The 20,641-nt window shown below is 42.8% G+C and overlaps 1 protein-coding gene across 1 annotated transcript in view; it reads right to left on the bottom strand.

Annotated features, from left to right (window-relative positions):
• The window catches only part of LOC119411497 (chloride channel protein 2), a 479,672-nt gene that overhangs the window by 197,078 nt on the left and 261,953 nt on the right, over positions 1 to 20,641 (bottom strand). Inside the window, exons 10-12 of the mRNA XM_037678447.1 lie at positions 16,731 to 16,862; positions 14,040 to 14,168; positions 4,598 to 4,731 (exon numbers count right to left, since the gene is read on the bottom strand). Of these exons, the coding sequence (XP_037534375.1) occupies positions 4,598 to 4,731; positions 14,040 to 14,168; positions 16,731 to 16,862 (395 nt within the window). The remainder of the gene's footprint in view (positions 1 to 4,597; positions 4,732 to 14,039; positions 14,169 to 16,730; positions 16,863 to 20,641) is intronic.

Genomic DNA, 20,641 nt, shown 5'->3' with positions numbered 1-20,641 from the left:
ACACAGCCAGTGTGACAAGCGCTGGGTGGATAACGGACGACCTACAGGTGTATCTCTATAATGTACAAACAAATGTTGAGTTTGGCGCATTACAGCCGTGCGCACTATGTAACACGTCAACGCCCGCACCGGACAGAGAAGATGGAAGATGCTTCTTCTTCTGATCTGTGGGGGGGGAGGAAAAACCCCTCCAACGATATCGCTCTTGATTTAAAAGAGCTCGTGATGTTTTTAGGCATAAAGGCTGGGTTTGGTCTTAAATCAGCTGAGCTGCCCATCTGCCTGAATTCTAAGACATGACGGAGCGACAGCGAGGGCAGATGAAACACTCACCCTCTTAGCGGATGTTAAAGCCAGCAGTTTTAAGAGACAAGAATTTAATTGCCACCTGATCCAGAGGCTCAAATGGAGCTTTGATCAGGGCTCGCAAGACCAGCGTTAAATCCCACTGTGGCACAAGTGGGCGTGAAACAGGACTGCGTCTCTGTACGCCTTTTAGAAACCGCTTCATCAGCGGGTGATTAAAAGCTGTTCGGTCTCTGAACCCTTCGTGGCAGGAAGAGATGGCTGCAGCGTACGTTTTAATCGTGCTGAAATGCCAACTTCCTGTCCATCAGCTGTGTAAAAAAGACAGCACGCCGCCTAATGGACATGAGGTGGCCTCTACACCTTTCTCTGTACACCAGCGCTGAAAAACTGTCCACTTTGATGTGTACAGCGCTGTGGTAGATGCAGCACGTGAATCCTGGATTGTGCGCACTACCGCCTGTGGGAGACCCATCCTCTCTAAGCGGAACCGTTCAGTGGCCGGACCCACAGGTGCTGGCCTATTTCTGGGTAACTCCTGATCGCTCCTCCTGCCTGGAGGAGAGCATCCTCCCTCCACGGCAGTTTCCACGGGCGCCCCGACAGCAGGCGTTGTAGGGCTGAGAACCATGGTGTGTTCACGCGCTCGGGGCCCACCAGGAGAGCTGTCAATCCCTCCTCCTGAACTCGGTTCAGGAACCGTAAAATCAGAGGAGGTGGAGGAAAACGCGTGCAGAAGCGTTTTGGACCATGGGCTGTGGGCAAATGCATCCACCCCCAGTGGTGGTTTGTCTCACGGTCTCAGGGAAAAACCATAGTTGACACTGAGCGTTCTCTCGTGCCGCAAACAGGTCCACAGCTGCTTTGCCAAATTTCTGTCACATCTAAGTCATCAGGTCTGGATAGAGAGTCCAGTCCCCGTGACGTGGGCTGCCCCTGGACATCACATCTGCCCCTTTGTTCAGAACACCGGGTATGTAAACTGCTCTGATGGAGAACAGATTTTGGTGAGCCCAAGACAGAGGCTTTCGCGCAATGTGTAACATCTGGGCTGAGCGCATACCCCCCTGTCGGTTTATGTACGCAGCAGTCACCTTGTTGTCTGTGTGAATCAACACATGTTGATTCTGTAGCGCGGGAGCAAAGTGCTGAATCACATCCAGCACCGTGCGACACTCCAAAACATTTATGTGGGCTGATGTGTGATGGGGCCACAGCGCCCCTACTGCTTGAGATAGGCATGTCCCCCCCAGCCTGACAGTAATGCGTCCGTGAAGACTGACACGTGACGTGGGTCTGCTGACGGGGGCTCCCTCCGACAGAACCAGGGTGTTTCCCCAGTGTCGGAGGTCTGTCCTCATGGAGGGAGGAAACAGTGATCATCCGTCTCTTTGTTTTACTGGATCCACACGCAGACGCACAAACCACCTCTGGCGGCGTCTCATGTGTAATAAACCCAGCGGGACCACTGTGTGAGCTGATGACATCTTTCCTAACAGCTTCATGACAGGGACAGCTGTTACCACTCTGCCAGGTCTTACGTGGTGGAGCTGGTCTCTTAAAGTGTCGATTCTCGTTTGTGATAAACGAGCCTTCATGGTTGTTGAATTTAACTCCACTCCCAGATAAACAATTGCCTGGGCCAGGAAACTCGAGCTTTTCTTCCAATTTATGGCGAAGCCCAGATTTGACAGGTGTGATGTCAACACCTGAGCCTGCATCACTGCTTCCTGTCTGGAGCGTGACAGCAGCAGCAGGTCGTCCAGGTAAAACAAAACTCTCATCTCTGCTCTGTGTAACGGATGCAGGGCTGTCTCCACACACTGAGAGCGTACGAGGCGCGAGGGAATACCCGACCGGCAGCCTGTTGTACTGATACTTCATCCCCTGAAAGGAGAAAAAAACGCAGGAATTTTCTGTGTTTTGGGATGATCGGAATGAGTTTCTCTGGATGTTGTTCAACAGCTGTCTGGTTGTCAACATGTGAAAACGGTCTGTCCATGATGGCCTTGTTGAAAGCTGACAGATCCTAAATCGGTCTCATCCCTCCGGTCCGTTTGGGAACCAGGAAGTAACGTGAGTAAAACCCTTTGTTTTCCTCTCCGTTGGGAACCCTGGAGATCACTTTTATCAGAAGCACTTGGACTTTTGCATTTAGGGATGAGATTTGGTCTGGTGATGACAGGACCGTCTCTATAACTCCTCCGAACGGAGGGGGTCGGGTTGCAAACTGTAACTTGTAACCATTTGCATAACACCTTGTCCATCCATCTGTCTGGCGAGCATGTTTTAGCCACTCTATGTAACGTTCGTGGAGTGAACGTACGTTTAAGTGATGCGTCATGTTTTGTACGGCTGTCACCAGTCCGCCCCTCAACCGCCGTCATGCGTCGCGGGAATGTTTTCCGCGTGACCCAGGGCGAGGCTTCCTCGAAAAAAGGCCCTGAACGCGCCCGTGCGCTGCGTTCGGACCGCGGACCAACCTTCATGTACAGGTGGGCCGTGTGTGCTGAGGCGAAGCGTGTGACAGCTGATGACGCCATGGGGCTGCGCGTTTGACGTCGCTGTGCGAACGTTGAGAGGCGGAGAGCGTGACTTCATCTACGCCGTGTTGTTGGAGTGAAGGCTGCGAGCCCCGCGGGAGCAAATGTTTTCTCTGGAGGGACGCTCGCCGCTCTCGCTGGAGGGACGCGCGCCGCTCTCGCTGGAGGCGAGACTCATCACCGGGTTCGTTCAGCTGTCTCACGCTTACGCTGCCGTGAGCTGCCGAGCGCTGAGACGCGGTGGGTGACGGCTGCCCGCGTTTGCTTCGGTGAGGCGTGTGTTGCTCTTGTGAGAGCGAGGACCTCCACCGGACCTGGCCTGCGGTCCCACATTTATACACATGTGAGCCGGTGAGCGCCGGGCAGCTGTATGTGCGCCATCATCAATGCAGTGCCGTTGGATGGAGGCTGTTGCATCGCACGAGTGCGCGTTTGACACCGCTTGGGTGAGGATCGTGCAGCTCGGGTTGACAACAAGTTATTTTCGCTTACCATTGTGTCGTGTGAGCGACTCGTCATGTCTTGGAGCGACAGTGAGTTTAAAAAAACCTTTATTTAAGGACACCAGCTCGTTATGTGTGGAGGATGTGTGCGCAGGTGCAGTGAGTTCATCCGAGCTTACAGACTGGCTAAAAACAGACACTTTGATCATTGAATGATGATTTATTTCAACTTTCGTGTCACTTTTACACACACCCTCCACAGACCGTCATTTTTTAAAACTTCTCCCCCGTGAGCTCTGCGATTTGTTTGCCCAGAGCGCTGTCTGCAGGCGATCTCTGGGGAAACGCTGAACTGCAGGTTGCCGGGATGAAGAGGGCTGGTCTCTGACGGGCGGGGCTGGTGGTGGAGCTGAGCGAGAGACGCCGCCGCGGCCGTGGAACATCGTTGTTCTGCCTCTGCTCACGACGGTCTCTCAAGCGGGCCGGGGGGCGGGATGAGCCGCGCGGCTTGATGAGGTGGCGCACAGCCTCTGGCACCTCCTCCGACTGCTTCGAGTTCGCCAGCATGGCTTGAAGCTGCTCCCGACCAGCGCGTCCGCCGTGACAGGGCCCTCCATCAGGTCTTTGTACAGTTTCTCCGGCAGCAAAGGGGAGTGACGGAGCTAGGTGGATGTTGAATCATCGTCATCCATGCTGCAATCCTGGACAGGCAAACCGTAGCAGAGGCACACATATTGAGGATGGCGTCGACTACCTTACAGAGGGAGCTCTTGGTCTCCTAAGGCAGGTCTGCGGCCTCCAGCCCCTTGGACATGCTATATGCTAGCAGCGCCACGTTGTTGTTAGCTGCGGCTGCCTGAAAAGCACATTGATGGGCTCGATTGGAGAGCGTGGTCACCGTCTGGTCGTGTTTCCCAGGAGGGACGGTACGCTGCTCCAACCTGGACAGCTTCACTCCGAAAGCTTCCGCGAGGCTTGGCTCAAGGGGGAGTTACCGAGGGATAGCCCCGCTCGGTGAACCCCTCCACTCTGGTGATGGGTGCGGACTGGAGGCCGGCTCCCCCAATCTACCAGGAAAGAACCGTCTGTGGCCTCGCCCGTAGGACGTCCTGTTGGAACACGAGGCCATATGGATCAAGATGGTGAGCCAGAGTGGAACCCAGTAAACAACCTTCCCGCCGGATTATCTGAACTGGCGGGAAAGGCGTGGGACGTAGAAAAAAGGGGTCCCTTCATGTCAGCCGCCTCCTGGGTTACACCTGGACAAAGCCATTTGCTGAATCTATGTGTGTGTGTGAGCGTTACCTCTTTGCCCAGTGGCATGCCACTGCCCAGAGCACAGGTGAGGCCGATGACTTTGGCCACAAACGTTTTAAAGGTGAGGTACTCCTTCAGCACCACTCCTCGAAGAATGGTCTTCATCTCTGGAATACCGGAGCCTGCAGATGAGAGGGAGACTAGTTTATAACTGTTGCAGTTAGCAGCATCCAGCCTTTAACAATGTTCAACAACAACTGGGATTCTCTATAACTACTGGTAAATATTCCTGCCCTTTAAACAATAGGATCCCAATATGTTCTCTTTCATAAGGCCTAACATTAAAACTAGTCACCTTTCATGCATGAGTTTTAGGCTACAACTGATTTTATGATCTTTTGATGAAAAATTATGGAGTTGTGGCTGTTGAAGTTACACCTTAAAAAGAACATTATGTACAATGTGAGCGACAATGAGCTCAATATCTGTAAAACTGACTGAGTTAAAGCCATTTCTGTCACCTAATGTCGATTAGAGGTGGCAGCCATCTTGAACTGGACTGGCTCCAAAAGTTATTCAGTTGTAGATGCACATGAAATAATTATTTCTGAAAACTAAATAAAAATCAGTACAATGGTTCATGGGATTTTGCTAACAGACCAAGATTTCTGTTGATAATCGCAAAACACTAAAACATGTTTCTCAATTAATTAGCACCTAAAACATGTACTAGCATCAGTCTCAGCTACTGCCACACCAAATCTTAGCTCATGTTGTAAGAAATTGACTGAATTGTAGAAATTTTTGTGAATTAAAAAGTCAGTTGACAGTTTTAGACACTTTTTTTTGTCTTCTTTCTGCTGTTCTCTTCTTCAGGGGGTGCAACAGTGAACTAACTCGCATGAAGACTTGGCAATTGTTTTTATGCCGGATGTCCTTCCTGCCACAGACTACTGAGATACCACAGCCCTCTGTGGGGAGCAGAGGGCTGTGGGCACTTGGGGGAGCAGATGCTGGGAGATAAGGGCCTTGCTCAAGGGAGTGGGGCAAATGAGGGTGGAGGCAGGTGTGTGTGCTTCACTTTTCACACCCACAATCCAATGTTGTCGGTCCGGGGAGTTGAACAAGTGACCTTTCGATCACAGGCCCACCTTCTCCAACCTCTGCGCCACCACTCCCCCTATTAATTGTAGCCACCTTGAATCTGAATAAATCCTAAAATGTATTAATTGTATATCTGTAGCCAATGATTATTATCCAAAATTCATTATAATTATTCTGGTGTTTAGTTAATGTTTTGGTAACAAACTCAAAAACAGTCACAGGTAAAACCATTATCATCCACTGCCAAACTAAGGACACTGAAAGATACAATGTTGATTGTTCTACGATGACCAGAACAAACTATGTAAATGAAGGTCACCTATAGTGAATGGGAAAAACTTTGTTACAACTTACAGCTATTAAAATGAAAGTTACCTTAAGAAAGAAAACTTATCTGACAATGTTTGGTTTACTGGCAAAATTGTTATTTGATGTCCTTGGATAAATTTTCATTGTTATGCTGACGATACACAGTTATATTTTGGATCTACTTAATTTGTCTTTAATGAATGATTATGTACCACAGCACTTTAAGGTTGCTGTAATTAAACCTTTACTTAAGTAGTCTGACCTTGATTCAGAAATTCTGGCCAACTATAGACCTATATCTAATCTAACTTTCATCTCAAAAATTCTAGAGAAAACAGTTGCAGGTCAGTTGCGTGAACGTCTACAAAGAAATAATCTGTTTGAAGAGTTTCAGTCAGGGTTTAGAGCTCATCATAGCACAGAAACAGCACTAGTAAAAGTCACTAATGATATTCTCATGGCCTCAGACAATGGACTAGTGTCTATACTGGTCCTGTTAGACCTCAGTGCTGCATTTGATATGGTTGATCACAATATTTTACTACAGAGGCTTGAATATTCAATTCAATTCAATTCAATTCAAAAATACTTGATTAATCCCAGAGGGAAATTAAATGTTGTTGTAACTCATCATCCTGGTTTCATTAAAGAGTTGTTATAGATGCTGATGGCTGTGGGCAGGAAGGATCTCTTGTCTGTCCTACAACGGATTTGAAGAAGCCTCTGACTGAAGACATTTTGTTGTTGATTGACAGTCTGATGAAGAGGATGCTGAGGGTTGTCTATAATGTTCTTCATTTTATGAAGAATCCTTCTTTGAACAATCATTTCCAAAGGTTCTAGAGGAGTCCCCAGAACTGAGCCAGCCTTCTTTATGAGCTTGTTGATCTTTTTTAAGTCACTTGCTCTGGTGCTGCTACCCCAGCAGATGATGGCAGAAGAGAAGGCACTCTCTACAACAGACTTATAGAAGATATGCAGCATCTTGCTGCAAACGTTGAAGGACTTCAGCTTCCTCAAGAAGTACAGTCTGCTCTGTCCCTTCTTGTAGATGGCTTCACTGTTGCATTTCCAGTCCAGTCTATTGTCCAGGTGAACTCCAAGGAATTTATACTTCTCCACCACCTCGACTTCTTCTCCCATGATGAAAATAGGGTTGGATCTGTTCCTGATTCTCCTGAAATCTACAATCATCTCCTTTGTTTTGTTCACATTCAAGATGAGATGATTGTTTCCACACCATGCCACAAAGCGGTCCACCAGTTCCCTGTACTCAGCTTCTTGTCCATCTCTGATACACCCGACTACTGCAGAGTCATCAGAATATTTCTGCAGATGACAGGAGTCTGTTTTGTACTGTAAATCCGAGGTGTACAGAGTGAAAAGGAACAGTGAAAGTACAGTCCCCTGTGGTGCTCCTGAGCTACTGACCACCTGGTTAGACACACAACCCTTCAGTCTCACAAACTGTGGTCTGTTTGCCAGGTGATTGTTGAGGCCTCCACCTGAGTCTTCTGGAGTTTCTGACAAAACAAATCAGGCTGGATTGTGTTAAATGCACTGGAGAAATCAAAGAACATGACTCTCACAGTGCTGTCTGCCTTTTCTAGATGACAGTGAGTTTGCTGAAGCAGGTGTATGATGGCATCTTCAACTCCAAGTCCACGCTTATAAGCAAACTGCAGTGGGTCCTGATATGTGCTTGTTTGTCTAGTCAGGTGGGTCAGCAGAAGTCTCTCTAGGACCTTCATGATGTGGGATGTCAGGGCAACAGGTCTATAGTCATTGAGGACTGATGGGTGCATTTTCTTTGGCACTGGAACAAGACAGGATGTTTTCCACAACACTGGAACCTTCTCCTGGGTCAGGCTAAGGTTGAAGAGATACTGCAGAACCCCACGGAGCTGCTCTGCACAGACCTTTAGGACTCTGGGACTGACACCATCTGGACCTGCAGCCTTATTCCGGTTCAGTCTCTCCAGCTGCTTTCTCACCTGACTTCTGGAGATGCAGAGGAGGGAGGCAAAGGAGGTATCAGCATCTTCTGATTTAGTTGAAGACCAATATGTAGAAGAAGGGTCCATGACTGAGGTGGTAGATACAATATTTAAGGTGTGACAGGACAGCCTTGGGTCAATGGAGGGTGGCATGTATGTTTGGCTGTGGGCAAGAGAGGAGGATGCTGAACTTGTTCCTGAACTGAACCTATTGAAGAATGTGTTCAGTTCATTGGCTCTGTCCAGGCTTCCATCCTTCTGATCCTCCTTCTGCTTGAAGCCTGTGATCTGTTTCATCCCCGACCACACCTCTCTGATATTGTTCTGTTGGAGTTTGCTCTCCAGCTTCTTCTTGTACACCTCCTTGCTGTTTCTTATCTTGACATGTAGTTGCTTCTGTGTGCTCTTCAATAATTCCCTGTCTCCCTCCCTCAAGGCTCTTTTTTTCTGGTTTAGCAGTTCCTTCAGGTCAGTGGTAATCCAGGGTTTGTTATTGGGGAAGCATCTCACTGTTCTGGTGGGGATGGTGTTGTTTACACAGAAGTTTATATAGTCGGTCACACACTCAGTCATGGCATTGATGTCCTCTCCAAGTGGCTGGCACAGTGCATCCCAGTCTGTAGCGTCAAAACAACCCTGCAGGGCTTCTTCAGCTTCCATTGACCATTTTCTCACTGTTCTCTTTATTACAGGTTGCCTCTGAACAAGGGGTTTATATTTTGAGCAGAGATACACAAGATTGTGATCTGATTTGCCAAGAGGGGGTCTTGATTTAGCGATGTATGAATCCTTGACATTTGCATAAAACAAGTCCAGCGTTTTGTTTTATCTGGTAGAGCAGCTGACAAACTGTTCTAATGTCGAAAGTGTAGCAGAGAGAGAGGCATGATTAAAATCCCCAGATATTGCAACAAACGCACTAGGGTGTTGTGTTTGCAGCTTAGCAACCTCGGAGCTGATGACATCACACGCAGTCTCAGCAACAGCATTGGGTTGAATGTAAACAGTTGCCAAAATAACAGTGGTGAACTCTCTTGGCAAATAATATGGACGACAACTTAGTGCTAACAGTTCAATATCTGGACTGCAGAGACGACACTTCACAGTAACATGTCCAGGATTACACCATCTGTTGTTCACAAGCACTGCAAACCCACCTCCTTTCCTTTTGCCACTCCTCTTTAAATCTCTATCTGCTCGTATGGTCAGAAAGCCTGGCAATGAAACGCTGGAGTCGGGGATATGATCCTGAAGCCATGTCTCAGTGAAACACATAATACTGCATTCCCGATACTCTGGATGGGTCCTTGTTAGGGCTTGAAGTTCATCCAACTTGTTTCCCAGCGATCTCACATTGCCCATCATGATCGATGGAAGAGATGGATTAAATTGCATTATTCTCTCTTTCTCCCTCTTCTTTGCTCCTGCTCTGCATCCACGACGCCTCCTTTTCAACTCATTTGGGATTTGAGGCTGTAGTTGAGATATTATTTGAGATTTGGAGATGTTAATCAGCTGCTCCCGGTTGTAAAAAACCTTGTTGTTATGGTTACGCATCATAACAAATGTCCAAAAGCAAAGATATTTCTGTAAAAATCCTTCCAGTTCCACAGCATCCGACACCAGAGGAAATAATCATCCGCATTATATTACATTATCTTAATATGGCATTTTTGTTCTTGTCTTTAGATTTCAGTCTTAAAATCAGAATTCAGTTGAATTCAGTTTATATAGCGCCAAGTCACAACAGAAGTCATCTCAGGGCACTGAACAGAAACATTCATATATAAAAGTAGAATTAACATTATTTATCTGAGGAGCAGACTGCTTTGAGTTTAACTCCATCACAGAACTCTCATATTGAGCAAGCATGAAGGCGACAGTGGAAAGGAAAAACTCCCTCATGAGGAAGAAACCTTTAGCAGAACCAGGCTCAGAACAAGTGACCATCTGCTCCGACCAGCTAGGTTTGAGAGGAACAGAAACACAATTGCAGGTCAAGAATCACATGTTAAGATAGAAGTAGTATCAAATGAAAACTATTCAGTATACTATTACTATATTATATTATTATATAATATAGTATAGTATATAATATTATATTATAGTATTATATTACTATTGAGTTCTAGAATTGTGCCGCTCAAGGTGGCTGCATGTTGGAGCAGCTCTGTTACTTTCATTCTGAGATTTTGCTTTTGGAAACTTTAATTCCTCTTTTTCTGGATGTAAATCACATTTTTTTGAATGATTGTTTCCTCTGGTATCGGATGCTGTGCAGCTGGAAGGATTTTTACTGAAACTTTTTTAGTTTTGGACATTTGTTATGATGCGTAACCATGGCAACAAGGCAGTTTTCTACAACCAACAGCTGATTAACATCTCAAATGCTCAAATAATATCTCAACTACAGCCCCAACTCTCAAATGAGTTGAAAAGGATGTTCTGTGGACGCATTCTCATCTACCTGCCATCTGTACTCGAGTGCCTGACCACTGAGATCCTGGAACTATCAGGAAACACGGCTCATGACAGCAGAAGGACAGGATCGCCCCTCGGCACCTACAGTTGGCTGTCCGCAGCGACGAGGAGCTCGGCAGACTGCTGGGAGGAGTGGCCATCGCTCTGGGAGGAGTTCTGCTCTGCATTCGGGCGGTCCTACAGCCCGGGGGAACCGAGAGGCCAGCTGAGTCTGGGTGGACGGATCAGACAGCATCCGCAGCCAGTTTCTTAGGATCCACTGTGGGATGGACCTTTTCAAGAGATCCTTCCTGTCTACAGCATCAGTATCTATAACATCTCTTAATGAAATGAGGATAAGTTACAACAATAAATAATTTCCCTTTGGGATTAATAAAGTATTTTTGAATTTTGAATTTTTTTTTCAATTTTAACAAATCATTTAAGGTAATGAGATCAATGTGTCCTCCAGTAGTCTAAGACTATAGCAGCATAAATGGTAAATGGACTGTACTTATATAGCACTTTTCTATCTGATCAAGACACTCAAAGCTCTTTACAACACAATCTGTGTCTGCATTTACCCATTCATACAGCACTCTACTAGATCTCTACAAAGCTAATTGAACAAATCATTCTAAAGAGACTAATCAGAGCTTTAGATCACATTCATACACCGATGGAGGAGGCAATGAGGGGTTCAGTGTTTTGCCCAAGGACACTTCAGCATGTGACTGCTGGTGGAATTGAACCCCCAACTTTTGCATTGGAGGACGACTGCTCTAACCACTCAGCCACAGCCTCCCCCAGCATAAAAAGCCAGCACTAACAATAGGATTTATCAAAAACGAAAGTCTTAAGCCCAGTCTTAAACTGGACAATGTGTCAGCCTCACGGACAGAAACTAGAAGTTGGTTCCAAAAGGGAGGAGCCTGATAACTGAAAGATCTTCCTCCCATTCTGCTTTTGGAAACTCTAGGAACCTCAAGTAACCCTGCAGTCTGAGAGCAAAGTGCTCTGTTAGCAAAATATGGAACAATAAGATCTGTAATAATGGAGCTAGGTTGTTGAGAGCTTTGTATGTTAGAAGTAAGATCCATCCATTTATTATCGTCTGCTTGTTCTGAAGATGGGTTGTGGTATAATGGATGGATAGTAGTAAGATTTTGAATTCTATTCTGGATTTGACAGGGAGCCAATGGAGAGAAGCTAAAACTGGAGAGCTATGATCTCTCCTACTAACTCCAGTTAAGACTCTGGCAGCAGCATTTTGGATCAACTGAAGGCGTTTTAAAGAAGTATTTGGACACCCAGATAACAAACCATTGCAATAGTCCAGTCTAGACATGACAAATGCATGGACCAGTTTTTCTGCATCATTTTTAGATAAGATGTTTCTAATCTTGGTGATATTACGCAGGTGGAAGAAGGCAGTTCTAGTAAAGTTTTTAATGTGGGGGATAAAAGACATGTTCTGATCAAAAATGACACCAATAATTTTAACATTAGAACTGGAGGCCAGATTAATGTCATCCAAGGAGGGAGAAAGACTGGGAAAAATCATTCCTAAGATGCTCAGGTCCAAAAACCAAAATCTCAGTTTTGTCTGTGTTCAACAGCGAAGATTAAGGGTCATCCAGGTTTTTATGTCTAAGACATGCTTTTAGTCTAAGTAGCTGATTTGATTCATTGAGTTTAATGGACAAATATAATTTGTGTCATCAGCATAACAATGAAAATTTATCCCATGCTGTTTAATAATGTTACCTAATGGAAGCATATATAAAGTGAAGAGTATTGGCCCAAGCACTGAGCCCTGAGGAACTCCATGACTAACTTTGGTGTATGAAGAAGATTTATTATTTACATTTATAAACTGGAATCTATCAGATAGATATGTTTTAAACCATTTTAGAGCTGTTCCTGTAATCCCAATATCATATCTAGAATCATATCAATATCATTTCTAGAATCGCGCCGCTCAAGGTGGCTGCATGTTGGAGTAGCTCTGTTACTTTCATTCTGAGATATTACTTTTAAAAACTTTAATTCCTCTTTTTTCTGGATATAAATCGCTTTTTTTGTCCTTCTCATTTTCTTTATCTTTGACCTAAGATGTTTTTAAAGTCTTTAAAATTATTCCTCTAGCATCTCTGTGTCTGAAGTATCCATCTACACTGCAGGAAGTGCCTCAGCCAAACATGGGGAATGATGAATTCTAAGGATATCTGTTGGGAAGAAAACAATTCTGATTCTCTGAAGGCACCATTTTCTTCAGCCTGAGTTAGCGACAGTCAAGTCAAACCGACAGTAAAGACGCATTAAAGCATTCAGAAAATATTCCATCTTCCACAGGAGCAGGGTAGCTTTCTGAAGAAGAACCGTTTTCCTTCATGTTTGGACTTTCTTAAAAAGAAAGTCAAAATACTCAAACATACATGGTAAAATACAAAACAGTGTGGCTGTAGCCCAAGAATGTATTTAAAACTAATGATCTATTGAACAAAATTCAATGTTTGGTGTTACCTTTCTGATGGGAAAAATGACTAACAAACTTCATCTAAAGTTAGAAAAATCCTAAATATGATTAAATATTTGCTTCTGCAAAAAAATTCTGTCCACTAACAAAACTGTCCACTAACAAAACTAATGAAGGAAACTCAGTAGTATTGGTGTGAACTGAAAACCTTTTGTTAAAGCCTCATTAGGAGGAGCCCAAATAAAAACTGAAAAAAATTGAAATAGACAAAATATTTTATTTGAGGGGTTAATTTTGTGCTCAATTTGCCATTAGGTGGACAAATCATTTCAAAGATGATCTGAGGCAACTTTTCTGTTCCCAACACTAACCCCACCTACCACCTTTGGTCATACCAGTTCAGTTAGAGGTAACTTTCCATCATTATGATGTTAAAGTTGCAGTGGTCAGTGTGGTTGTTGAGGCTTTAAGTACTTTTGGTAAACACTGCAACCTAATTCCAAAAAAGTAACCTACTCTACATTTCAGAGCCACATGGGAGGAACTGATAACAGGTCTACATCTATTGCAGTAAAAGCATAAACTTGTGTTTACTTGCGAACAAAGCAACAAGTAAATCCAACATGAATCTGTCTAAACCATCCAAAACATAAGAAATAACCAGAAGTAAAAACAAACAAAAAAAATCAATAAAACATTATCATTTCGAAGGAGCTGAAATATGATGAAAATTGTATCTTTTAAATACACACAAACTTTTGTGGATCAGCTCTGACTCCACTGATGATGTAGCTCTTTAAATGAATGGTCTTTGGGTAACTCCCCAACAGCTCTGATCTAGTTTTGTTAAACTGTGAATAATTTGCACACTAAATGGCAAATAGAACATTAAATAAATGTAAATAAATGTGTTCATTTTATAACAAAGTCAAAGCAAATCAACCATGACACCGTTTACAAACATCCACCACTGATATTCATTGTCTTTTATTAGTCAATCAGATAGCGAAGATGTTTTATCTCATATTTGTGTAACCTTAGAATTTCCTTTGCCTCAGTGTAATTTATTGTGACTCTAATACAAAGCTGAGAGTCTTCATTTGTGTTCACACTCAGGTTGCTGCACATTTGCAAGTCCTACCAACGGCCTGTGGGGCAAGGATCTGGGTGAAGCCAGCAGAAAAGGTGATGAGGACTACAGGGTAGGTGACCCAGGCCAGATACTGGAGGAACACATTGCTGTCAAGACCCCCGTACATCCACATTTGTGCTGTGGACACAAACACAAAGATGGGACAGACATGTAAGCCACAGTCAAACAAAGGCAGGAACAAACACACAGAGCTGAAAACTAAGTGTTGGCATTGTAGCAGTAGATTTGGTTTAACCCCTTAAAGTCCCTTTAACTGTATTGTGTCCCTTAGGGGGAAAAGAAATTGACCATCTTATTTACCAATTTCAAAATACCGGTACCATTTTAAATATTTTTTTCCACAATAAACTAGCCAATCTTTTAGAGCTATCTCAGCCAGAAATAAAATTATCAAATTTAAATGACTATTTAAAAAAAAAAATCTCATTAAAGGTCATTTGTTTAAAAAAATCCTAGTAATTTTTTTTTAATTGACAAAATATTTTCATGGCAATAAAAAGGCATTTTCCCCTATTAGTACAGTCTAAGTGATTTTTTAACTTTTCTTTTTTAATTTCCAGTTTTGTGAAGCCCCCACCAGCCCACCGGACCCTTCAGAGCCAGTACCTGAGAATGACACCTTGTTTTCAGTCAACTTTACGTGTCGTTTGGTGGATAAACATGGAAGACTTTTATTTTTATTTAATTTGGGGCCTAGATTGGGTAGAGGCAGGGCAGCTGACTCGGGACTCGAAAGTACCAGGTTCGATCCCCAGTCATTGCACATCTCGTGGTGTCTCTGAGCAGGACACCTTATTCTCAATTGCTCCCCTGGCGCCTTCAGTAGCTGCCCACTGCACCACCTGACTGTATCCCAGGTGTGATGGGTTAAAAGCAGATAGCCAATTTCACCATTGTATGGGAACATAAAATGACAACACACAACACATTATTATTATTATCATTATTATTATTATTATTATTATTATTATTATATAATGGGTGGATGGATAGATTTTTTATAATTTCTTTTGTTTATTGGGTTTTTTTTATTATGATTTTTTTGAAAGCTAAACCCTTCTTGTGCACAAGGCCAATTTCTGCTTCATGTTTTTGTTTTTACTGACCCCATTATACTACCAGCTGCTGCAGCCTGCTGCATCCAGAATTTACCTCCTGCTTTGAGAGATGCCAATGGGAGTCAATCTAAACTGTGGAGCATCCAGTTCAACAGTCTGCATGTGTGTGGAACTGATTTTTTATGCTAAACATTTACTTGTGCAATATGCAAATAGGTTTTTGCTCTTTACATCCAAACTAAAACAATTGTGTCAGATGAGAGGAGAGGTGGAACTCCGCAGCAAGTCCAGCCAGGAATGAAGCATCTTGTCCAGGGTGAGTGAAATATTCTCTGATAAAAATTTATAGTCTCTCAAATTTAAAAGTGGATCAATACCTAGTGTGCCAATATAAAAAAATAATAATAATCAAAAGCATGGGGATAAAGGTAAGAAAAACATTACTGAGGGGAATGCATTATTTTGTGATAATAAATATGATCAAAAAATGAATTTATTGTGGGTTTTCCCTGTGGTGATTTTTCCCCTGAGGAACACCAGTGATGTAACGTTACTGTGACATTACAGGGGCATTTGAAACAATTCAGACAAAATAAAAGAAAATTTGAAGGATTTTTAGAAGGCTTTGTCAGAAAGAAAATCATATTTATTGACTGCACCAAAATTAATTAAATATACACACAAAAAATATCTGTGAATGATTTTGGCCAATATGGTCTTTCAAGGTTTAATTCTATATCAGCAACAATGACTATTCAGTGCAACAAGGTGTATTAATTAGTTTATTTAAAACAAGAAATTAGACTAGAAAAATATAAAACATTTCAATATAGTATTTTGTATGAATTTGATGAAAAAAAAAAAAAAACAATCATGTGGTGAAATCTCACAAAAAAACATTTTCCATGCTGTTTTGACTGTTAAAAACACTGGTTTGTGGTACTCACAGCAGAACAGGAAAGTAAACAATGTTCAAAAAACCTATGCTAAAATAGTGACATAAGGGTTGGTTCTTGACCATGAAATAAAAACACATATGTAAAAAGCTAAGAGTGACCACCATGGCTTCTTTTATAAACTACTTGATTATGTCTAGCTTGAAAATAAATTGTGGTCTCCTATTGGCTACAAGGTTAATTTCATGCAGTATGTTATTATTACCTTAACAAAACGTTTTCACCGCAGGCTGCTTTCCTCAATCCTCACTGTAATATTTTACAAGCTCCTGTTATTATCACCACATAATTGTAATTTATATTAGTTTTGAACGGCCTTTGAGAGATTGTCATGTTAACTCAGAGTGAGTCGAACAATTATTTCCATCTGCATTAACTAATGTAGGTCAGCCTGTTCTCTCTTACCGACTTATCCAACAATAAAATGCCAAGCTTGAAATATTTTCCTAACTGAAGACGACTAGGGCTGGCAGACCTGAAATTGCTTCTCGTTAGATAGAAGATAATTTTGAAGTGTTCTTAAATGCTTGTCAAGCCTCAGCCTTTTTGATCTAAGACATAAAAGTTTTTTTTTTTTTTTGCTGCTTCTTATAAAACTCACGTCAACCTGTTAAAAGTTTATTTGTTGAGACATGCTGACAAAATGCCTTTCCTTCATTTCTCACCTTGTAGACAGATGGCGATACAGAAGTCTACCACCCAGCTCACAAGGGCCATGAGGAGTCCCAGCAGGATGAGGAAGATCCAGTCCTCTCCAACACGTGAGATGAGGAATTTCTGACAGCGAACCGTGCAGACTGCAGAGACAGCGTGAAGACAATCCAACATGTTAGCAGATCTACACTCAGCTAATATACAGCATGTTGTGATTCTGTCAAACCTTTGAAATACTCACAAGGAAATTATCATTCTTAAATACTGTACAATGTAATCTATCCCACACTTTGTATACATCAAGAATTACTGGTGATGAATAACTGTAGTCATGGACACAGCCCACTGAAACTGACTGACGTTTAACAGCATGGGCAAAACTTTGTTTTACATATCAGTAATTTCCTAGAGGTTCCAGTAAGAAACTTGTTATACTCACCATAGAAAAACAAAGCTCTTATAATGTTAGTTGGGAAGTTGGCAAGAGCCCGACCAATATATTGGTAGGGCTGATATTTTAGGCCAGTATAGATGTTTGGGGACCCATCGGTATTGGTGATAATTGTCTCATAATGCGACAATATAAAAACAAATGTTCACCCCTAAAATGCTGGAACTAGCCATAATTGTACAATGTATTCAACAGAGGGTGCATGAAGACTACTTTCAAGGCATGTTAATTTTCACTTTCACATTCAGCACAGACGAAGCAGGGATCAATACTGTGTAGTGTATTTTGCTGAACAAAGTATGGTAAGTTTATTTTAACTGATCTGTAAAATAAAATGAAAAAAAAAATTATCTTTAATCCTCCACCCCACTTGTCTTTAGCTACATGCTTCTCAAGTTAGCAAGCTAACGTTAGTGTTCAGTTGCACCATCTTCACGACGTTAGCCTCGTAAGTAGCAACGCAGACTGAGCTTCCAGTTTGGGAGGACATCCAGTGTTAGTAACGTCATCTTTGTCATCCTTAATGAAATGCATTGTTTGTCTGAAATATTTACTTTTCTGCAAAGAAAAAAAATGCTGCTGCTGCAGTCAATACTAATTAGACCTTCACCGTACCTGACTGACTGTTTAAACAATGAACATTTGAAAACATTTATTGAAACAATGAACAAGGGCAAGTGGTTTTGAACCAGTTTGACATGACTGTCGATGAAGGAGAGGGCCGACACCGGAGGAGGGGGCGTGCCAAAGAGACCATCTTAGCACCAACATAACTGGTTTGTTCCACTATGGAGTAAGCTGTTGGGAGAAGAATCAGTTTTGTGTTGTGTGTTTCCTTGACCGATGAAGCCTTCTGGATGGAAGGTGAAATGTTTCAGCACAAAAAAAAAAAGAAACTGTCCAGATGACCTGACTGACCCTTCGGTGAAGGGCCCACCTGCCACCAGTGCATTGGCGGCTCTCAGCATCTGGGGCTGGGTGGTGGGGCGTGTTGGCTGCCTGTCGGGGCCTGGGTGCCCTGGTTCTGTCGGGCCTCTGTTGGGGGGTGGTATGACCTCGTGGCTCGGTGTCCATGGTCGGATCTATTCTGGAGGGACGGGTTGATGGCGGGGCCTGTGGACTCGTCGCTGCAGCCTCCTGGGGTTTCTGCATTGTGGTTGCTGGGGATCGCCCGGGGCTTCCTTTTGCTTCTCGGGGTGCAGGTGTCCCTGTTGGGGGACTCCCGGAGCTCCGGGCTTGGGGACCGCTGTGTGGCTCCGGTCCCTGTGTTACCATCGTGCCCTGTGGGGACAGGTCTGTGGGTCCCCACATCCACTATTGAACATTTTTATGGAGAAACCTTATAGTGACAAGCATGCTCACACAGGTGTTTAGATTCAGGTGTTTATCAGATACACACTCAGTTGGGTTGTGGTGGCCACTAAATATATCATGTATTACCATGTACTGTATAAAATACTTTTTAATGATGTTATAAGTATCATTATATATGTTGTTTGTTGTGGTTTCTCGGTTTTGTCTTGTTTTTGTTTTGTTTTTTCTTTCCGCAGGTCTAGAGGCAGACTTCAATGATGTTGATTTGTGTTCTCTTTATACCCCTCTCTCCTCTACTCCTATCTCCTTCTTTCCCTTTTGAACCTTCTCTCACTTTTCTGCTTTGTTATCGTCTTTGTTTTTCATCCCCATGCCCAATACATCTGAAACAAACCCAAAGCAAATTCTAATAAAGTTTAATTTAAATATCACGTGGAGCATTAAGGCCAGCCATAATGCTCTCCTTGTGAAAGTAAATCTGTTGGGCATCACTTTAACACTCAGACAATAATTCTAAGTGTCACAATGCCGGGTTGGACTCGTCTGATATATGAAGGACAAGGGGAAAAAAAAAAATGACCTGAACGAAAATTGTTGGAATGAACAAGAGCATTTCTTTCTTTAATTTATATTTTTTGTAACACACTTGATTACTTTATGGTGAATAGTGGAGGATAGAAAATGTGAACACACGTTAGGAAGACTTTTTTTGACCAGTGTACCACTTGTAAACCTACTGTGAGACTACGTATAGCGTGGCTCTGATTAGCTTAGCTTCATGGTTGCTAACATCTGCACTAAATAAACAAGCCCCGCTCCACTCGATGTTTTCTTAGATTATTTGGGACAGACAAAGCTCAAAAAATTTCAGCCATTACATCAGTTACCAGCAGCCACCTGCGCAGTCCAACATCAGTATCGACAATAGCCAAAATTTCCATATCGGTCGGGCTCTAGCCTCTAAAATTTTGTGATTATTTGCACAGAACATCCATTAAACCTTAGTACTAATTCAAAGCTACAAGTGAGTTTATTTGAAGGATTCAAAAGCAGTTTAAAGAATAAAAGCAGTTATCAAGCATAATATGCTGGATAATTGCTTTTATGCTTTAATCTTCTTCACATATTATGTGAAAGATATTAAGATTAAAATACTATATTTAGAAAAAAGCTCTTGTTTGTGGCATTACTATGCATTATGGAAATAAAGCCTACAACACAGGAGGCTCAATACAAAATGAACAAGAGCCAACATGGATTGATGCAAATTAAAAATTTACTGTACATGTTAAAGCAAAACATGCAAACATACCAGTACGCATGGCACAATCAGATCTCTTGTACTTAATGATGAGCCACGGAAGCTAATTGATTGCAGCGCAGTGGATAAACTTGATGCGAGACGAACAAGCAATCACTAATTATGACTAAATGCTGAAACTGAACATTACTTTTGTGGTGACTCGTTGTGCCGACAGACATATGAACTTGTTACCTATTATTCACCGTCCTACATCCTCTCCAGAGCCATCCTCTCTTCTGCAGGGAAACAAAACTCAGGGGCCAAACTGACCCAAATTTGGTGAAGACTTATTTTTCCACTTTTGGCCTTTAATGATTTATTGTTACCCCACAAACATGTAAACAATAAGACAAGCACAGTTTTTGTTTATTCAAATTTCACTTTGAAACTTACTTAAATATAGTTACTATTCCAGCCTTATTTGAATTACTGTAGTTAAGTCCAGCTCAGCCGGCACACTGTTAGCTGCTAGCACTTCAGCCTTTAGCTGTGGAGCTGTGACAAAAAGCTACAGTCAGTTGAGATTAGATCCTGACCCATATGGAAAATTTGGCCATCATCAATAGCAATATTGGGCCACAGGGAGGCGACCACAGATAACTGATATAATGGCTGAAAATTGTTGAGATTTGTCCACCCCCAAGAATCTAAGAAAACAGCGAGTGGAGCAGGGCTTATTTAGTGCAGCTGTTAGCAACCATGAAGCTAAGCTAATCATAGCCATGCTATACATAGTCCCACAGTAGATTTACAAGTGGTAAATCTATATCTATCTATCTATCTATCTATCTATCTATCTATCTATCTATCTATCTATCTATCTATCTATCTATCTATCTATCTATCTATCTATC

The sequence above is a fragment of the Nematolebias whitei genome, chromosome 6 (assembly GCF_014905685.2).
Source record: "Nematolebias whitei isolate Nwh7 chromosome 6, NemWhi1, whole genome shotgun sequence".
Classification (NCBI taxonomy): Eukaryota; Metazoa; Chordata; class Actinopteri; order Cyprinodontiformes; family Rivulidae; genus Nematolebias; species Nematolebias whitei.
Note: the sequence above shows the minus strand (reverse complement) of the source record. Positions and strands in the feature narration are given on the sequence as shown.